Source organism: Callithrix jacchus, chromosome 7 (assembly GCF_049354715.1).
Source record: "Callithrix jacchus isolate 240 chromosome 7, calJac240_pri, whole genome shotgun sequence".
In the NCBI taxonomy this organism is placed as follows: Eukaryota; Metazoa; Chordata; class Mammalia; order Primates; family Cebidae; genus Callithrix; species Callithrix jacchus.
This window is the reverse complement of record NC_133508.1, coordinates 40,336,145-40,355,826: the sequence shown is the minus strand read 5'-3', so window position 1 is coordinate 40,355,826 and position 19,682 is coordinate 40,336,145. Positions and strand designations below refer to the sequence as shown.

Genomic DNA, 19,682 nt, shown 5'->3' with positions numbered 1-19,682 from the left:
CCTCTGGGGCCAGTGGAGACCAGAGGCCCAATATCTGACCCGTGACAGCACCCCCACCCTCGATGGCCTGAACCTGAGGGGTCCCAGCCGCCCTGCCTGGCCGGCCTGGGGAGGGGCTGTATGGGCACACACACGGCTGTCCCCTGTACTCTCAAAGTCATTTATTGTACAGTGTCATCTGTTTCTGGGTCGGGGAAGAACTAGCAGGTACACAGCGAAATAGATAAATATGCCAAGCTCTTTCTTTTCTTTTTAAATCAGGCATTTATAAACAAGAAAGCATACATTAATTACATAAAAATAGTTTCCGAGTAGCAGAGTGAGCATCATACTGTCATTAGCAGCAGCGTGGGGCACGGGTAGGGCGGGGCCTGGGTGATGTTAAAGGGAGAGGTGGAGCTTTTTCCTTAATTGAAAAAAAAAAAAAGTCATTCGTGACTCCTGACTTAAAGCAAGAACAAACGTCTCCCTGGACCCTGTTGGGCTGAGGGCGGGGTGGGGGCCGGGGCTCCAGAACCGCATGGGGGGCACGGGAAAGGACACGGGGGCTCCTCCGCCCCCACCCCTGGCAGGGAAGCAGTTTTTTTTTCCTCTGTTAAAAACAGCCCAGAAAACAAGACAACTCTCAGGTAAGAAAAGAGTTTCTGAAAAAGGACCCACCATATACACGTACAATACAACAGTGAAAAAAGGAAAAAGTATTTACAGGTGAACTGTTTTTACACTGGCTAGTTCTGTACGAAAAGCAGACGTTACGTGTATGAGTAGCTGCTCCAGAGATATGAATGTTATTGCTGTTTTTCCCTTCGTTAAAAATCTTTCAGTATAGAAATATGATGAGAATGGAACTGAATACACAATCACTTAGAAGAAGGGCCTCACACAGGAGTCAGCAGCCCACGCAGCAGGCACCTCTTCCCCCTTCTGCTGAAAAGAAACGGATTTGCAGCTGTGCAGAGGGAGCCAGGCACGTGCCCCTCGGGGACCAGGGGCCCCCTGTCCAGAATGGCCCTGCAGCCTGAGCCACCCCTCAGACTCAGACCCCAAGGGTGGAAGTGACCAGGGTGTCCATGTGCCACCACAGCCTCACCTGGGGACGGGCCCCTAGTGAGCTGGGGCTAGAGCTGTGGAAACTACCAGGGAGGGGCCCAAGCTCCAGCCGCCGGTGCAGGGACGGTGTGCCACGTCTGGGTCCCACGGACTGCACAACCCTGGCACCTGCAGGAAGGGGTGGATCCAGGTGACCCTGGCTGGACCCTTTCAGGGCTGAGCTGGGGAAGGGCTGCCACTATGGACAGAGCTTTCTGTTTGGGGCAAAACAGGGCGGTGGAGGCGCAGACCTAATGGTGGCCACTGGGATGGAGCAAGCGGAAGGAGAGGGTCTGCCCCAGACACAACTTGGAAAAGTTTCTCTCCCTCTGGGGTCTGAAAACTCAAAGCAACGAGCAAACCTGGCGGCCCCGGGGATGGGGAGGGCCTTGAACTGTGACCTTTGACCTGGCGACACAGCCACACAGAAGCACGCCAACACACTTAAAGCTTTGCTCCAACTAAACCATTTAGTTTCCCTTGAAAAAGTGACTGAAAAAACACAACTCTGGTAAAACAATGCTAAAAACAGCATTCTGCGTGCTGCGTAACAAAACCGACCCTTTACAAGACGCGGTAATAATGCCCATCGATGGATCTAGCTACGGCAGGGGTGGAATCCATGCACACAGATACGGCAACCGCAAAGAAAAACAGCAAAGAAAAACCCGAACAAAACACTGCGTGTGCATGATGTCCCTTTTGCATTGCACTTAGAAAAGGGGGGGGGGGCGTCAGCAGCAACCAAGACACCCCCTCAGTAAACCAAGGGCAAAACCCAACGGACAATTCCGTCACCCAGACGCGAGGGGTCAGCAGTCTCTGGCGTCTGCTCGTCACTGCCCCGAGGCCGTCTGTACCTGGGCAAGTAACCTCCACCTTCCATGAGCGCGTGCAGCTGCCGAGGGTGTCAGAACGGACTCCCGTAAGGTCTCACGTAAATAAATACGGTAACTGTAGGATGGGGAGCCGCCTCTCGTCTACTGGGAAATCATTTTCAAGCTTGGGCATAAGAAACCTTATACAATTTGCATAAACAGGTGAGAGTAAACAGGATTATTTGGAATAAATGCAAGGAACTTATTCTGAGTGGCAGACTCAGTCGCTACTGAAGACGTATTTTGGGGGTAAAAAGACACGAGTCAGGATTTGCTGTACAAGATGCTGGAAGGCACAGAGCGACCCCCGGAGTTCAGGTTTTGCATTTTCATTTTCTTGTGATTCCCTTGTTCAACCAAGCACCAGAGGGGTTTCTAAGCACTCGAGGACTTAGGATTTGACTGCTCTAGAAATCAGTAAAAACCTCAGTTCACTGGGAAACAGGAAGAAGGGAAGGTTGTTGAGAAAGTGCAGTTCTAAATATGTTTAAATGAACGAACAAAAAAAAAGTGAAATAATGCTGTTTTGTTCCAATGCTGCAGCCTCAGTCCCGAAATGAAGGGAGCGATGTTTGCCGAACTGAAAAGCACGAGTGCCCGGAGGGGCTGAGGGAGTGACCGCCAGCCACGGCCACTGCCCGACGCAGCTCACCGCCCCCTGGGGGAGGAGCGTGGGCAGAATCACGGCGTGCAGAGGAGCCGAAAAGGGTCCCCTCAGCTTCGGGGCAGCTCCTTCAAGGCTCTGCACTTTCTGATACCCGTGGGGGCAGCGCTGGCATGGATGGCGACATGGCGGGCGGGGTGGGCATCAGTAAGGCGGGCAGTATTCGAGCTCATCTCGCACGCGGCACTGTCCCTGCTCTCCCTGGCAGCAGCGGGAAGACCTGGGTCCTTGTGGCTGAAAAAATAGACTCTGAAGAAAAACCCCTGCTGTCGTCACGCAGCCGCGGACGGATGAGCTGTGATGGCTTCCCTGGGTGAGGAGGGTGGGGCGGCCGCCACCCCCACTCCGCCTCGGGTCTTCAGATGGCATCATGTGTTGGGGCTTTTAAAAGTTAGTCATTTAAAAATGTGTTGATTTTCTCAATTTCAAGTCTCCTTACTGGTTTTAAATAGCTTATAACAAAAGTGTAAATGTTACAATGTTCTAGTAGCAAGCAGAGGACCAGCAGGCCGCCGAGCTGGCCCCATCTCCAGCTGTAGGTAGGGGACACGCTTGCTCACTTGAACTTGGCCAGTAGAAAATTTTGCAGTGGATTCCAAAACTACATGGTTACAAACACTCGCTTGGTAATAGGCACAGTAAGACATTGTGCTGTGTGGGCTGCGGGGCACGGGCGGGCAGAGCTGCTCCGTCCGCCTGCACCCCCCTGCACCCGCGTTGTCGTCAGCGCCACGGCGGCAGGCATGGATCTAGGGCTCCAGCTCCACAGCGCCCTCGCTGCCCACAGCCTCGGGGTGGGCTCTGGGCCACAGCTGCTCCTGCAGCTCCTTGACCACCTTCTCCAGGTGCTCCCGAGCCTCACGCTCCCGCAGCAGGTCGGCCCGCAGCTGCTCCCGGTCCGCCTCGGCGTGCTGCAGCTTCACCTGCAGGTCTTCAATCTGAAAGGGAGCCCACGGTCAGAGCACCTGCTGGCTGCCCCACCCCGCCAGACAACCCCCACCCCCCCCACCCCGCCATGCCATGTGCTGGTCCTTCCTGCATCTGCCAGGACACAAGCTCATGAGACGCAGGGCTCAGTGACCACCCACCCTGTGCCTGTCAGGGTGTGTCCCAAACGCAAGCCTGGGCCTGGACTCTGCTCCAAGGCCTTTCCAGCTGGGCAGGGCGGCCTAGGGCCCACTGTGGCCCTATGCGGTTGAACCCCATGCCCACCCGCATACCTGGGCCGAGTACTTAGCGCGCAGGCGGCCTGCCTCACAGCCCTTGTCGCACACTCGGGCCTGCCGCGCCTGCTCCAGCTCCCGCTTCAGGCGCAGCCGAGACTCATTGGCCTCTTTCATCTTCTTTTCGTTCTCGGCTCGGAGACGCTCAATCTCCTTCCGCAGGTTGCGCTTGGCCTCCGTGGCCTCCCGCAGCTTCTCCTTCTTGGCCACACGCAGAAACTCCAGCTCCTAGGGATGGGGACGGCTCAGGGTCACTGCCCAGCCAGTCCCAGCGCCCCCCGCCCCCCGGCCAACAGCCCCCAGCCCACCCTGCGGGGTCGTCCACCTGATGGCGTGCCCTCGAGCTGCATCCCCAGGGCCCCATCAGCCCAATGGCCCACGAAGGCTTTTCAGACCCATTCCAAGTCTCTGCCAGGCCTGCGGCTGCCGTGCTAGACCTGGGGTCTGGCCTGAGTCGGCCATACTTGGGGCTGCGGCGGGGCCTCCCCAACATCCAGGGCATGTTCCCCTAGGGGGTAACCAGCCACGTAGGCCCTGACTCCCATCAGTGTAAGGTGGGGAGCTTCAGACATCACAGCATCTGAGGGCCCCTAGTCTCCCCACACAGCCAGATGGAGACGTCCATTTGCCAGCGCCTCCGCAAGCCCTCCCCACCTCCGTTAAAATATCCGTGAGACTCACACCCCACGCTGCAAACACACCTCATGAATATTCATGTGGGAAATCACACCTCCAACCAGAATCAAGGACACAGTGGCGGGGATGCGCTGGAGCAAGGGACTGGCGCCTGTCAGGGGCACGCCTGCAACCCTGCAGCTCTCAGGGCCGACGGGGTTGTGTTGTGCTAAAGCCCACGCCGGAGAAGCTGCCTGAAGCTGCCTGGAGCTGCGAGACGCCGCCGAGGTGTGAATTCAGCAAGGCCTGGGCCGGGTGAAGGCCGGGCCACCCGCACGCCTCCCTCCAGCACGTCAGAAAATCTTAATGTAAAAGGAGGCATGAAACCAGAACTACAGTGTGAGAACTCCAAGGCAGAGCCCAGGGAAGCAGTGTGAGCAGGTAGGCCCGTCGTCGTGTAAGGCCGTGTGCACGTGGTGGGGTGTGTGTGTGTGTGTGTGTGTGTGCGCCGGCCACGTCCTCTCCTTCCCACTCAGGAGGCCTGGTGGGAACCGCCTTCTGGAACACCAACCGGTCTTTAGGACGCACACCCCTTGCGCCTGTGTTGAGCAGACGCCAGGTCTTGCTGACAGAGCGCGTGAACACCCACTCCTGGAGCACACAGAGCAAGGAACTATTCTCCATGCAGCTGCTACCGACTCACTCTGCCACTAAAAATAGCCCAGCCTTCCTTACACCAGAGGAACACAGCTACTTCCTTAGTGGGGCCACCGCATAGGGGGTGTGATCCTGGTGGGGACAGCTATGGTCACATCACATGCAGGGGCCTCCTGGGATGCCTACCAGCCTAAGACACCGAGGGGCTCACCGTACCCAGAGCTGCAGCTTTCGGGAGACAGAACCCCGGGGCTCCAGCCAGGCCCACTGAGGTGGAGGTGGAGAGGAGCGCATGGGGCAGCCAGCAAGGGAGGCAGCCCTGCCCAACCCGCTCACCGCCTACGCCCCAGACCTCCCAGTGCCACCATCGGCCCCGCTTACCTGGTGAAGGCTGCGCTTGGCCTGCAGGGCCGCACTGAGCTTCTCCTCCTGCTTCACACGCATCTTCACCACCTCATGCAGGAACTTCTCTTTGGCTTCCTTGGTGTCGAGGCCGCCCTCTAGTGCCTGCCGCAGGTGCTCCAACTCCGCCTCCAGCCCACTGGGGGCATCAGCAGGGGCTGCAGTGTCAGGGACGGCAGAGGGCAGGGCACGCACACCCGGGGAGCCCAGGTCCTTGGCAGAGCTGGATGAGGTAAAGGACGGGGAAGAGAGCGAGGACAAGGAGGAGGTGACTGTGGAGGAAGCAGAGACAGAAACGAAGTCAGGGAAGTGCTCGGCAGCTCCACACCAGGAGACGCACCGCTCCCGCAGGAACCTGTGAAACGTGGGCCCCAATACGCACAGAATCTGCCCGAGGGCCTTGGACATGGGCAACCAACCCTCTCAGCCAGCCCCGGAGTAGGCACAGAAAGCGACTCACACGTACATTCCTCTCTGCTTTCAACTTCGACCTCAGCCTCCGAGTCCTTGTCCTCCTCCGGGGCAGCCACAGGCGCCAGTGTCTCTGGGACTCCTGGGGTGTCCACAGTCAGCTTCCGCTTCCGAGGCTGGGTACAAGCAGCGAGAGGCTCGGGGGCCCGGGAGAGGGCGGCAGCACACGGCGGGCTGTTCACAGCCTTCTGGGCCGGTGGTGCGAGAGCCACATTGGGGGCCACAGCCGTCTCAAAGCCCTTGTAGGAGTAGAAGCTGGAGGGGCAGGCAGGTGTTGGGAAGGTGCCTCTGTCCCCAAGCGCCACCCAGACCCATCCTGGTGGACACCCCCTCTGAAGGTGTTAAAAAGACTGGCCAAGCGCAGTGGCTCACGCCTGTAATCCCAACACTGGGAGGCCGAGGTGGGCAGATCACCTGAAGTCAGGAGTTCGAGCTCAGCCTGGCCAACATGGAGAAACCCTGTCTCTACTAAAAATACAAAACTTAGCCAGGTGTGGTGGTGGACACCTGTACTTCCAATTACATGAGAGGCTGAGGCAGGAGAATCACTTGAACCCAGAAGGAGGTTGCGGAGCCAAGATTGCGCCATTGCACTTCAGCCTGGGTGACAGAGCTGGACTCTGTCTCAAAAAAAAACGGCGGAAAGAGTTCCTTTCCCAGCTCCGAACCTTACAGGGAAGCTTTCGGTTCCTAAGGATCCATAAGCGTCTTCTGCTAGCTGGGTATCCCTTGCAGGTGGGACTTAGACTGACCATCGCATCCAGAGGCTGCACCCAGAGCACCAGGGAATGCTCTGCTCTGGGTGTGCCCATGCTAATGTCAGCCAAAGTGACCAGCACTGAGACTGCCTTGACCAAAAGGCAGCAGGTCTGGGCACCCGGCCTGCAGAAACACAGCGGGTCTGAGTGCGCAGCCCTTGTGGGGCCTCTGCTGTGGTCAGGAGCACCTGCAAGCAGCGCCCACTCACCTGTCTCGGATGAGGGCCGGGAGGTGTGGGGAGAGCTCTTTCTCACTCGCTGACACCGCAGGGGACCAGGGTCGGAAAGCAGAGAGGCGCTGGCGAGGATGAACACAGCCCAGGCTCTGTCGAGAAAGAGTCGTCTGTGTAAGTGACCGGAAGAAAAACAAGCCACTTTGTGTCCCCGAGGCTGCACCGGGTGCCAGCCCTTGGTAGGGGACAGGCAGAGCCACCAGTGCAGAGACTGCCCAAGAGGAAAGGCCCCGCATCCACCACCCCGAGGACCCCGACAGGCCCAGCAGCACCTTATTGGAAGAGCTGGCCAAGGTCCGCAGCCAGCTGGACGGCTTGTCCTTTTCGGAAGGCGCAGGGGACTGGGAAGAGGCGTCATCTGTTTTGGGTCTTATGGAGGCTGGGGGCTCAGAAGAGACCTGCGATCAATGAAAGGTCTTGTTGGCACCTCTGGTCCCCTGCGTAGGGTCCCTCCACCAGCCCCGTGGCCAGCACATGACTGTCAGAGCTCCAGGTACTCCGGCCACAAAGGACCCTTAGGGGCGCAGAAGGCAGATTCCAGGGCACCCCTCAGGAGGCTAGGTCTACTTTGCATAAAGGCCCTTGGGCCACATGCAAAAGGTGTGTGGAGGCTGTGCTGAGGCAGAAGTCGTTTCCAAGAGAACAGAGTGGACCTTGTCCTGCATTCCGGGTGACCTCACCCACAGCTGCAGTGGGGTTGGGGACGGAGCACCAGGACTCACTCTCCTCTTCCACAGCGACACAACCTGACCCCGAGTCCCCTTGTCCTTTCCTAGAACATGTGTTCTCAGAGAGTGCCCAGCAGGGCACTCAACTTAACCAGCCATGGTCCGGCAAGAGCCACTCCCAACGGATTTGTCTGGAAAGGGCGGCTGCAGCACAGGGGTGGCTCTTGGAAAGGGGATACCGTGCCCCTGGGGGCCCACTGGCACCGCAGCATTAAAGAGTGGGCATTCTGGCTGCCCCCCCGCCCCCCCAGGAAGCAAACATTTTCAAAACAAAGGACAGCGAAGGAGCCAGTTCTACAGGACGGCACCGCGCATACCTCTTCCTCCTTCCTTGCCAGCCACACTGCTGGAGGAAGCTTAGTAAGGTGCTTGGACCCAGCCCACCCAGAACCAGATGTTGTGTGTCAGGTGCCCGGGCACATCCCCCAAGAACCAGTGAGTTACACAGCTGTGTGCCAGGGCCTGAGTCGGCCACATCTAGCCTCAGGCAAACGTGAACTCCAGCACCGTGGCTGGAGAGCCCCAAGATGCGCTGGCTGCAAGGCACGATTGAAACCAAAGGACTCTTCCTCAAGCAAAACAACAGGGCGGTCTCTGGAAGACCAGCCGTCCCTCTACCACTGAAGACCCCAAAGGACAGCACAGAACCCCCAGGGCAGCTGCGTCAGAGTCCATACCATGAGCCAACACAGAACAAGCCTCATAAGGCAGGGGCCCTTCACAGGGGTGAGGTCCCCTCACTCTGCCAGGGCCAACCCCAAGTGGAGGCAGCGAGGTCAGGCGGTGGGGGTGCCGCACCTGTCCTCAGCCAGGAAGCCTTGGTGGGCAGAGCACACTCAGGCAGGGATGGGGGTTCTTCCCACCTCCAGGACTCGAGGAGAAGACGCTGTATCAGGAACCAGCCTCCTGAAGATGGCAGGGACCCTGCTTCCCTGGGGGAGAAGGGCGTGCAGGGGCAGGCCATCCATAAGGTGCCCCAATTACAGGGTTTTCACCACAAAACTCAAGAGGCTCAGGGGACAGGCTGGGCCCGGACGGAGAGCCCCAGGCCTCCCCTGCACCGACACCCACCCTGCAGCCCTCAGGGAACAAGCAGGGTGGGGCCCGGGGAGGGGCAGGCAGCGGCTCTGACCTGAGCCCAAGGGAGAAAGGTATGTCAGGCACACAGGGCCCTAGAGGCAGGGCGGGTGTGGGGCAGTGGCAGCCCAAAGGCATCCAGGACTGCAGATGGTTTTTTTCAGACACAAAAATAACCTTCAAGAAAAAAGACGCTGTAAATACCCCCTCTGTGGTGGCTTTTGAGGGGAAGTGAGTGTTGGTGACGTCTGGTGGAGGCCCTGACCGCAGGGCGCTGCGCCTGTGCCCAGCAGGGGTGGGTGCCATCCTAGCTGCAGCAGAGAGCCCCTTCCAGAATCATGTGGACCCTCCCGAGAGGCACAGAAGGCCAAGGCCACCCAGCCGAAGAGAGCTTCCTGTCTGAGCAGCCACTGAAGCGGGCGCAGAAATTCAGCTCAGTTCTCACCTGGGGAAAAGCCACAGCAGCTGGTGCTGACTCCAGGAGACCTCAGACACCCTGTGGGAAAGTGTCAATGCCTCAGGCAACTCCCAAGAAAGAACACCAGCGCCTAAGAACACAGCTCTGCCTGGCGGGCCCCCAACAGCCACCCTGCAGAGGTGGTGGGAGGACCGTAGGCCCATAGGTTCCCGGGCCCCATCCGCTCAGTGGGGGTGGCCGAGGGCCCTGCAGATCTAGAGAGCTGAGGCAGACGGGCTGGGGGCCATCCTTGGGTCCAGAGCCCCTGCGGTCCACCTGGGACGGGGAGGCTCCTGGTCTTGAGGGACCCTTCGGAGACACAACTCCACTAAGACGTTGGCAGACCCCCCAGGAGGCACTCCGGCTCTCAGAGTGGGTTCTATGCAGCATTATGAAAGTGGCCACGGAGGGGAATGTGTAAAACAGGGTCGGCTGGAGGAAGTGACACTCTCAGACTGTCACCTGAGCAGTGTGGTTTCTCAAAGCCCCAGGAAGCAGACAGCCAACTTCAGGCCTGGGATGCCACCACCAGCCTTCCCAAGGCCCCCTCGGGGCCCCAGTGTCAGCTGTCGGTCAGGGACAAAGCCACACCCAGTGACAGACGGCTGAGTTTTACTCTGGAAGAGCAGCTACTACCGCTTGGTGTGACCTTTCTTGGGGCCTCGAAACCCTTGGCACCCTCAAGCCGTGAGGCAAGAGCAGGCTCTGGACCCAACACACTAAAGCAATGGGGCTAGGCCTGGACAGGCCTGCAAGGGGCTGCCCCACCCAAAGCCCTCAGGCCGCTTTTGGCTTGCGCAGTGGAGGCCAGCTGCCACACGGCCACTTCCCCTCCTGGGTCCTCTCCCACATCCCAAGGATGACCAGGCAGGCTACCCGGCCAGCAGGCAGCTGGGGAATGTGTGAACTTGCACTCACATGCAGGTGCCCCCCTGCCAGAGCAAGGCCGAGGAAGAGGACACTGCTAGGGCCCTCTGACAGAGCAGTCCCTGCAGAAAGTACACAGGACCCAGGCAGAGGTACTGGCCCAAGCAGGTGAGGAGCCGGCAGTGGATGCCCGCCCACGCCTGGGCAGCTACAGTACACTGCTCCCCATGGAGGGGTCTCAGAAAAGACGCACTCCAAAGGCACACCCCACCCTCGGGGGCCCCGAAAATCAGGCCCGCAAGGTGCCAGGAACAGAGAAGAGCCATCAAAAGCCTTGGGGACCCGTTCCTGCCTGACATGTGCAGATGCTCTGGACTCAGAGCTAAAGTCTGGCCCATTCCCTGCCATGTAGAAAGGAGTCTGGAGATGACAGAACTGCCGTCTCCCTCCCCAGGCCCCTGCCTCAACAGGAGCGGGGGCTTCTGCCAGATCCCACAGGGTACAAACACACCAAGAGCTCAACCTCTCCCGCCCCCCTGCCCTGAGCAAGAAGAGGCTCCATGTCCCCCACCCTGGCAGGTAGGCTGAAGCCCATGATGACTGCCAAGGGAGATGCCACAGAGGTGGAGGGCACTGAACCCCAGACAGAGTGCAGCAGCAGTTACAGCTGGCCTCTGTCCCCTGGTGCCTGAGTGACCCCAGAAAGGCTGAACCCCATCTGCGCATGCCCTAAGGCTGACAGCTCCTCCCAGGGCACTGAGAGCCCAGGTGGTCAGCGTGGCCCCCTCCCCCACGGTGGCCTCAGCACTCCTCACTTCCAGAGGCCACGAGGAAGACACAGGCTGCCCCATCCGCCTGTGTGGTCCCGAAGCAGGGACGGTCACTGGGGTCCCTGAATTGCTGCCCAGAGCTCCGGGCTGCTTCTCCACACTCCAGAAGCTGGATGACAGGGCTTGAGGCCCACATCCCTGGCCTCCTCCTACTGGCCACTCAGTGCTGACGGTTGCTGCTTCGAACCTTCTGGAAAGTGGGATTTGAGTCAACCTTTGCTCACACTCCCAATCATACCCCAAAGCAAAACCACCATATGTAGAGCCTGCTGTGGACCTCCGTGACCCACCCAGGTCCATCTACCCAGAGCTCACAGGCACCAGTGGGCAAGGCTCCACCCGAAGACGGAAGGGAGATCTCACACCATCCAGATCAAGACTCCAGGGCGACAGGTGTGAGTGGGTGTCAGGCACCTCAGGGTGAGGTGTGGGCACCAAGGAGCCATGGCCTGGAAACTGGCACATGCCTCTGCCCATTGCAGGCAAATTCTTGCTTTTCATTGATGACCAAAGGCAGCCCCAGGGGGTGGGCGCATTAATAAGTGGCTAGGATCGGCGCACACCTGTCTCTGAACATCCGCACCTCACCTGGGATGTGGCCTGCCTGGCAGCAGACACCCAGACCCCAAGGCCAGACAGGTCTGGCTTCGAGTTTTCAACCTCTCCTTAGACTGGTCTCTGCTCTCATTGGTAAAGCTGTTCAAGGGCCAGAGGACATGAGGCGGGAAATGGGCTGCGCAGGGTTCCCGCCTCTGCTCAGGCTGCTCCAGGGAGCCGCTGGCGAAACTGCCCGGCCTGGTGACAGGCCACAGCCACAGCCCAGACCATCCTGAGCACGGGCGGCCCATCCAGGAGCCGGGGATCACACCTGCTCCAAAGGAGGGGCGCACAGCAGCACCCATGACGCCAGCACAACTTCCTCCAACTTGGCAGAGCAGAGAAAAGCAGCTTCTGTCTGATGTGCAGCCCAGCCGCCTGTCAGGTGGGCACTGGCCTCAGTCACCCCAGGACCCCAACATCTCGAGGCCAGATGTGTCATCAGTCCCCCATCAGGAGTACAGCATGTATCGGGCTGAAACAGACACTGGGGCCTCTGTGGCGCTGGCTTTACATGTGAATGACGAAGCGTGGAAGAGTGGGTGCACACCTCACAGGTCAGGTCCAGGGCCCACCACCAAGCTCTGGGGGCCAGACACACATGCAGCAAGGGGCGCCCATCCCCACACCTGCATGAACACACTCAGCCTATGACCACCTGTGTCAAAACTGCACCCTTGTGCGGGGGGATGGTCCATTCCTCGCCTAAGGCCTGCTGCCCAGCACAGCCCGCCCTGTAACTACTCCTGTGTGTCCCATGTCTTCTCCAGCCAGGCTGCAACCAGTGGGGGTCGGGGACCCTCCGGGGAATGCATGTGCCACAGGAGTGGCCAGTCTCAGACCTGCCCACGCACACCCGGCAGGTCCACGCCTACACTGGTCAGCATGCAGCCTCTGCACCGAGGCACAGCTGCCCTGATGGGAACTGGAGGGACAGGTGGTGCCGGGGCTGGGAAGTCCCACAGAAGCCTTGGGATGCTGGCAGGCTGCCTGCCTCACAGGGTGAGTCGGTGAGTGCCCATTCGTGCCACGGGCCCGTGGAGGGGATGGCTGCCACCAATGGGCAATGCTAACTACATGGGGCAGTGCACATCTCGTAGGCACCAAGAAACCTCCAGAAGCTGCCAGCCACGGTCCACATGGTGTGCGGTCCTGGGGCCACGGCAGATGGAGCAGCAGGATCACTGGCAGCCTGAGTTCCATGGAGGTCACCCGCAGCATGGGGAGTGGGCTGGGCACTCGGAGTCCTGCCCTTGGCCCTGCTCCTGGAATCACACGGCTCTTCAACGTGGCTGGAAACAAATCTGCTATTCCTTAGAAGGATACAACCCAAACCAGCTGCGGGCCTGGCCAAGTGGCTCACACCTGTAATCCAGCTACTTGGGAGGCTGAGGTGGGAGGATCACTGGACCTCGTAAGGTCAAGGCTGCAGTGAGCTATAATCCCACCACTGCACTCCACCTGAGCACCACATCAAGACTGTCTCCAGACAAACTAACTGTGGTTTCAGACTATCTTGCCACATTCTTCAAGTGGAGGACAGCCTGGACCCACAGCGGGGTGTGGGGGTGCCCACCGCCTCAATTCAGCATTTCCAGGGGAGGCCACCAACTCTCAGCAGCAGAGGCCACAGGCCCTGGGAGAAGAGCAAGCCCTTCACGTCCCTCGCCGCAAAGGCCGTTTTTGGGCACGGCCTCTTTAAACCATTTCCCAGAAAAGCATTTCCCAGACTGAAGCGCCTGCAGAGCCGAGGCTGCTAGTGTACGTGAAGGTTTTAAGCGCAGGACGCAGCGGCCTCGGTCCAGACTCCCGCCCCCACAGGAGGGCTGTGATGACACCAAAGCATAAGAAACAGAAAACGGAGCCAGCAGCCTTCGTGGAAAACCACCGTAACAGCTCTGTGCCTCAAAGGACACCGTCCAGAAAGCCAAAAGGCTTCCCTTCCACAGAACGGAAGGAAAAATGGGCGAGCCGGTCATGTCTGCTGCAGATCCGATTTGGAAGACGTGAGGAACGCCTACAACTCAGCAAGAGAAAGACAATCCACTTTAAAATGGCAGAGAGTCTGAACAGTCATTCCACCAAACAGGACACTGGTGTCCAGCGACCACGTGCGAAGCTCCCTGCCATCACTAAGGAAATGCTGCGGCGGAAAGGAGACGCCAACTCACGCCCACAACAATGGCTAGAATTTTTTTTTTTTCTGACAGAATTTTGCTCGTTGCCCAGGCTGGAGTGCAGTGGGGCAATCTCGGCTTACCACAACCTCAACCTCCCAGGTTTCAAGCAATTCTGCCTCAGCCTCCCGAGTAGCTGGGATTACAGACGCTCACTACCACGCCTGGCTAATTTTGTATTTTTACTAGAGACAGGGTTTCACCATGTTGTCCAGGCTGGTCTTAAACTCCGGACCTCAGGTCATCCACCCACCTCGGCCTCCCAAAGTGCTGGGTTTACAGGCGTGTTGTTGTTGTTTAGTTTGAGATGGAGTCTCGCTCTGTCACCCAGGCTGGAGTGCAGTGGTGTGGTCTAGACTCACTGCAACCTCCGCCTTCTGGCTTCAAGTGATTCTCCTGCCTCAGCCTCCCAGGTAGCTAGGACTACAGGCGTGCACCGCTACACTCAACTAATTTTTGCATTTTTCGTGGAGATGGGGTTTCATCATGTTGGCCAGGCTGGTCTCAGGCTCCTGACCTCAAGTGCTCCACCCACCTCAGCCTCCCAAAGTGCTGGGATTAAAGACATGAGCCACCACACCTGGCCTGTTTTTGCTTTCTGAGACAGGCTCTGTCACCCAGGCTGAAGTGCAATGACACAATCTTAGCTCACTGCAGCCTCAACTCCCAGGGCTCAAGCAACCCTCTCACCTCAGCCTCCTGACTAGCTGGAACTTACAGGCATGTGCCACCACACCCAGCTAATTTTTTTTCTAAAGACAAGGTCTCACTTTGCTGCCCTGGCTGGTCTAGAACTCCTGAGCTCATGCAATCTACCTGCCTCAGCCTCCCAAAGTGCTGGGACTACAGGCATGAGCCACCGCATTCAGCCTGGAGTGTTTCAGTTTGGTCGAGTTTTGGTGATGCCATGGAGACGCTGGAGCCCCTGTGCACTGCTGGGAGGAATGTCAAATGACTTCGCTGCTGTGGAAAACAGTCTGGAAGGTCCTCAGAAGCTTAACAGTTACACTGCCCAGCAATTCCAGTGCTAGGCGTGCACGCAGGTTACTGAAAATGCACGTTCATGTGACAGCTTGTGCAGAAGTGTTCACAGCAATGTGGAGCCAAGTGTCCAGGGACAGATGGAAGGAGAGACAAATTGAGGTCTATGCAAACAACGGAGTATGATTCAGCCATGAAAAGGAAGGAAGGGGCCTTGGAAACACTGTGCTCGGACATAGTCACACATGGCTCTACTTCTATGGAATGAGCAGGACAGGCCAACACGGACATCAGCACTGGCTGGGGTTTGGGAGCCTGTGGAGTGATGGCCCATGTGCATGGGGTTTCTCGTTGGGGGTGACAAAAACGTTCCCCCACTGTACCCGGTGTTTATTTTTAAAATCTATTAAAAAACAAAAATATATGAGCCGGGTGTGATCTCACCCCTGTAATCCCAGCACTCGGGGAGGCCAAGGTAGGCAGATCAAGGTCAGGAGATCGAGACCATCCTGGCCAACATGGTGAAACCTAGTCTCTACCAAAAATACAAACATTAGCTGGGTGTGGTGGCAGGTGCCTGTAATCCCAGCTACTCAGGAGGCTGAGGCAGGAAAATCGCTTGAACCAGGGAGGCAGAGGTTGCAATGAGCCAAGATCACGCCACTGCACTCTAGCCTGGGTGACAGAGTGAGTCTCTGTCCCAAAAAATAAAAATTTAAAAAAAAGTGTGAATTCTTGGTTGAAAGACAAACTGTCGAGGTGAATGGTTTTCACTGCAGCTCAGCCCTTGGAACAAGACAGGACGAGATGCTGGGAGCGGAGGGGGTACTCGGCTGGCACGGATGCTGCCATCATGTGAAGGAGCAGCTCCTGGCATGGGGCTGCCACGTTGGCACACCTGTGTGGCAAACAGGACACCAGGAACGATCCAGGTCTGAGTCTTTAGCAGCTGTGCTTATCTGCCGCAAAGCCCACGGTGCATTTTGCCTCTGGAAGCCTAGTTCTTCGCTTTATAAAGCCCATTAAGAAAAGAAAGCTCCATCTGAGCAAGTTGCCTGACTTCCAATTTAGGAAACACTCTGGTCCTGGTCACCAGGGGCACCCCACAGAGCCTTGCCACCACCCTGAGGTCTCCTCTTCAGAGGGGTCCCACTGGGCAGGATCAGCCTCCATCCCAGGTTCAGGAGGTGAGTGGCAGCCCTGACCCTCACCCTCATTGGAGGGTGGGTCCTGCCCTGCCGGGGGCACTGCCTGGCACAGACCTCAGACCAGGTGCCAGGAGACTAGCAGTCGGAGAGGGGGGTGCTGAGGGCCTTGGGAGCACAGGTGTCTCTTGGAGAGACAAAAATGTGAGAAGTGCCGGACACAGTGGCGCGTGCCTGTAGTCCCAGCTACTCGGGAGGCTGAGGTGGGAGGATCGCTTGAGCCCAGGAGTTCTGGGCTGCAGTGTGCTATGCCGATCGGGTGTCCACACTAAGTCCGGCATCAATATGGTGACCTCCCGGGAGCGGGGGACCACCAGGTTGCCTAAGGAGGGGTGAACCAGCCCAGGTCGGAAACAGAGCAGGTCAAAACTCCCATGCTGATCAGTAGTGGGACTGCACCTGTGAATAGCCACTGCACTACAGTTCTGCAACATAGCGAGACTCTAAAAAACAAACCAAAAAAAACAAACAAAAATGTGAGAAGCAGCTGGCGGGGAGAGGGCCAGACTCCCAGAGGCCAGGCTCCCAGAGGGCCAGACTCCCGAGGGTCAGACTCCCGGAGGGCCAGACTCCCGGAGGCCTCCCTGTTATGGGGACAGACATGCATGGCCACCCTGGACGGCCAGCACCTCCCGCAGCTTTTGGGCAAGACCAGAGGATTGGCATCTATGTGGACCCACATTCAGTGAGGACATGACAGGGTGGCACTGAACAAGGCCAGGTGAGGCAGGAGGTGGGCCTGGACTCACGGGTTTCCCGAGACAGCCAATAGGGTCTCGGGGGAGGAGAAAACAGCTTGATGTTTCCACCACAAGCCCCACCTGGGTTTGCGAGTGCCAACATGGGCAAGTCACAGGCTTAGACAAATCCCACAGCCAGGGGTACTGCTGCCCATGGTGACAGGCAAAGAGCTGTGCCCAGGGTCCCCTGAGCTGACCCGCAACCCCATCCCCCAGGGCTATACCCCTTCCCATGGCACTCCCCGCCCCCAACCCCGTCCCCAACCTGCTCCCCAGCGTGTCCAGACACCACTCAGTCAACACTGGCACCTCAGTGAGTCCTGTCAGCATCTTGTGGGCCACTAAAAAAAAAAAAAGGTGGCCTCCAGCCCCCGGCCATAAAGCAAATAAATCCTGACCATGGGGGCAGAGCCAGGATCGCCTGGGAAAGGTTGGAAGGACCAAGCCACCCCCAGGCCGGCAACAGCATGCCTGAGGGCAACAGAGCCCTTTCACCAAAGCCACAAGTGCAACCCAAAAACCAGGAATCTCACATGCCGTAACTTAGACACTGAACTGATAAAAAGGGCTCTGGCTTTCAACAGGCAGATTTTTCACATGCAATCAGCTATTAAGTCAAGTTTCCAAGTCAGAGAGTAAGGGCGGCTTGAGAACTCAGATGGGACGCGCTTCTATGACCTGCAGATTCTGGCGGAAGAAGAGTAAAAACACACTGGAGTAGTTTTTATCACATCAGCCTCGCTGAGGTTCCCACACCCCCAGAGAACCACAGCCAAGGGCAGGTGTGAATGCCCCAGGTTGTATGCAGTAACCGCAGACCAGGGGCTCAGGCCAGAGCTTGGGGCGAACAGGGACAAGGGACAAGGGACAATGCACGGGAGAGGCCCGGAGTCGGGGCTCTGGATGGGGGCAGCCGTCCCCCACCTCGGGGAGTAGCCCCACACAGCCAGCCTGACAGTCACTGAGTGCCCATTTTGTAGTTTCATGCCAGTTAGCAGGTCAGCAGATGAAACCTTTTCTAGAAACGTCACCCTGCCCGGCATGAGACCTTCTCCTTACACCTCTCCATCCTGGGTGTAGTCAGACTCCCAGCAGCTGAAACCCCATGGGCACCCGTGGGAGGTTCTGGGAGCCCCCGCTCAGGGGAAGGAAATACCGCCACACCCATCACATCGGCTTCTCAAGACGACCCTGAGACCCTCGAACCTTCCTGCACGACACCTTTCTGACATTGGAGACAAAGATGAGCACCCCTCAGGGTACTGTGCACCCCAGAAAACAAGGGGAGTCCTAGGGCCAAAAATGAAAGGAGAATGAAAAACCCAGAGTGGCCCACATCACATGACAATCCTGGCTGCCCAGGAGGTCCGTGGTGACACCGTGGCCACCACCGGTGCTGGATGCAGGAAACCCACAGCCACAGGCTGGCTCACCTGGTGTGGGGTTTCAAGGTGCTAGCTGAGGAAGCTGAAGAATGGGGGCTGGGACAAACAGAGGGTCCCAGAGTCCAGGCAGCGTCCCAGGGGCCTTGCTGGGGGATCCCAGGCAGAAGACAGTGCCAGAGAACAGGGGCAGCGGAAACTCGAGGGCATGTGCTTAGGGCAAGGCAGGAGGAGTGAGAAGCAGGAGGCATCCCCAAGACCAGGAACTACCAGATGCTCAAGCAGAACTTTCCAGAATAAACACAGTTCAAAGAAATCATCCAAACGCAGCCCAGAGAGGCAGATGGCCACGCATGCCTCGAAGAAGAGGGCGACCTGGAAGAACCTTCCCGATCTGGTGGGGGGCCTCGCCCTGGCTTCTCATCTTCAGAAAAGACACACAGCAGGCCCAATCCTTGGCTGGACCTTCCAGGCCAGAGGGTGACAGCACGCAGGGACCATGCCTTCTCTCCCGAGCACACAGGGGAGGGACCCCAGACCACGCTGGTGAATCCCACCACGACCCCCTCAGGCAGAACATGATGAGTCCCAATCGACACAACAGAAACAAAAGCCTGGTGGGGCCAGAACCCCGCTCCACACTGCTGGACTGCACCGCTGAGGGCTCCAGCCCTATTGAGCCTCCATCCTTGTGGGACTTCAGGTTCAAGTTTATGGCCCAATTTGCCAGGTTCCTGCCACCCCCTGCTCTCCTTGCACCCTGTCCAGGAGCGAAGCCCCGCAGAACAGTGGCTGCTGGGCAACAGCAGGCCCCGCTCACTGCCACCTGGAGTAAGTCCATGGGCCCAAGTGTGCCCACAGCCTCGGAAGGGAGAGGGCCCCACTGGGACATGACCTTTGGATGGACAGCCCCCCAAGGGACAGGCATTGCTTCCTTCGATGGGGACTCCACACAGACTGTGCCTTCCGGCACCTCCAGGAGCCAGCCAGCACCAGAAGGCCACCCACCTCCTCAAGGTTTCCAAAGACCATGGGCCCTCACGCCCACCCCAGCAGGGGCACAGGTAGAGACCACTGCCCGCCCTTGAGTCTCTCTCTCTCCCTCCCTTAGACAAGGGTCATGTCCGCACACCCAGGTGGGCACCGCATCTGAAAAGGACCCCTGGGTGATGACTACAGCCCTGAGACAGCCGTGGCTGGGCACACACCCCTCCATCAGAGCCACCCCCACACCACTACAGCTTCCAGGGGTACGGGCTGCCACAGCTGGGCAGGCACAGCGCTCAAGGCGGGGACTCCACCTGGTTGTGCTCAGTCCTGAGTGTGACCCCAGCCTGCCCCACAGCGGGTCCCCGAGGAACGTCTGCCTCTGCTGGATGGTTGCCCCACTGCTCAGTCTTTTGTGGGGCGCCTGGGGCAGCCCATTGTAGTCACCTCTGACGCAGCACAGCTCAGGGCTCCTACAGGCCAAGCCCTGTTCCAAAGCCTGGACAAGCCCAGAAAGCACGAGGTGGGCTGTGCTCTCCGATATGGGGACTCCGTGCACCCCGGAGGCAGCTGTGAAGGAAAGTCAGCCCTGAGCAGGGCAAGGGTGGTGTGGGGACCCCTCTCGGGGGGGCTGGCAGAAGCTGGTGCTGAGGCACTCTGGGGA

The 19,682-nt window shown here is 58.4% G+C and overlaps 1 protein-coding gene across 2 annotated transcripts in view; it reads right to left on the bottom strand.

The window, feature by feature from the left end:
* Nucleotides 1-240: 240 nt before the first annotated feature.
* The window catches only part of SKI (SKI proto-oncogene), a 75,216-nt gene continuing 55,774 nt past the window's right edge, over nt 241-19,682 (bottom strand). The window contains exons 2-7 of one of the 2 annotated variants that reach the window (XM_035307439.3): nt 7,263-7,388; nt 6,967-7,082; nt 5,989-6,254; nt 5,508-5,800; nt 3,852-4,082; nt 241-3,569 (exon numbers count right to left, since the gene is read on the bottom strand). In XM_035307439.3, the coding sequence (XP_035163330.1) occupies nt 3,381-3,569; nt 3,852-4,082; nt 5,508-5,800; nt 5,989-6,254; nt 6,967-7,082; nt 7,263-7,388 (1,221 nt within the window). In that variant the 3' untranslated portion in view covers nt 241-3,380. The remainder of the gene's footprint in view (nt 3,570-3,851; nt 4,083-5,507; nt 5,801-5,988; nt 6,255-6,966; nt 7,083-7,262; nt 7,389-19,682) is intronic. The other variant, XM_035307440.3, reaches the window with a different exon arrangement.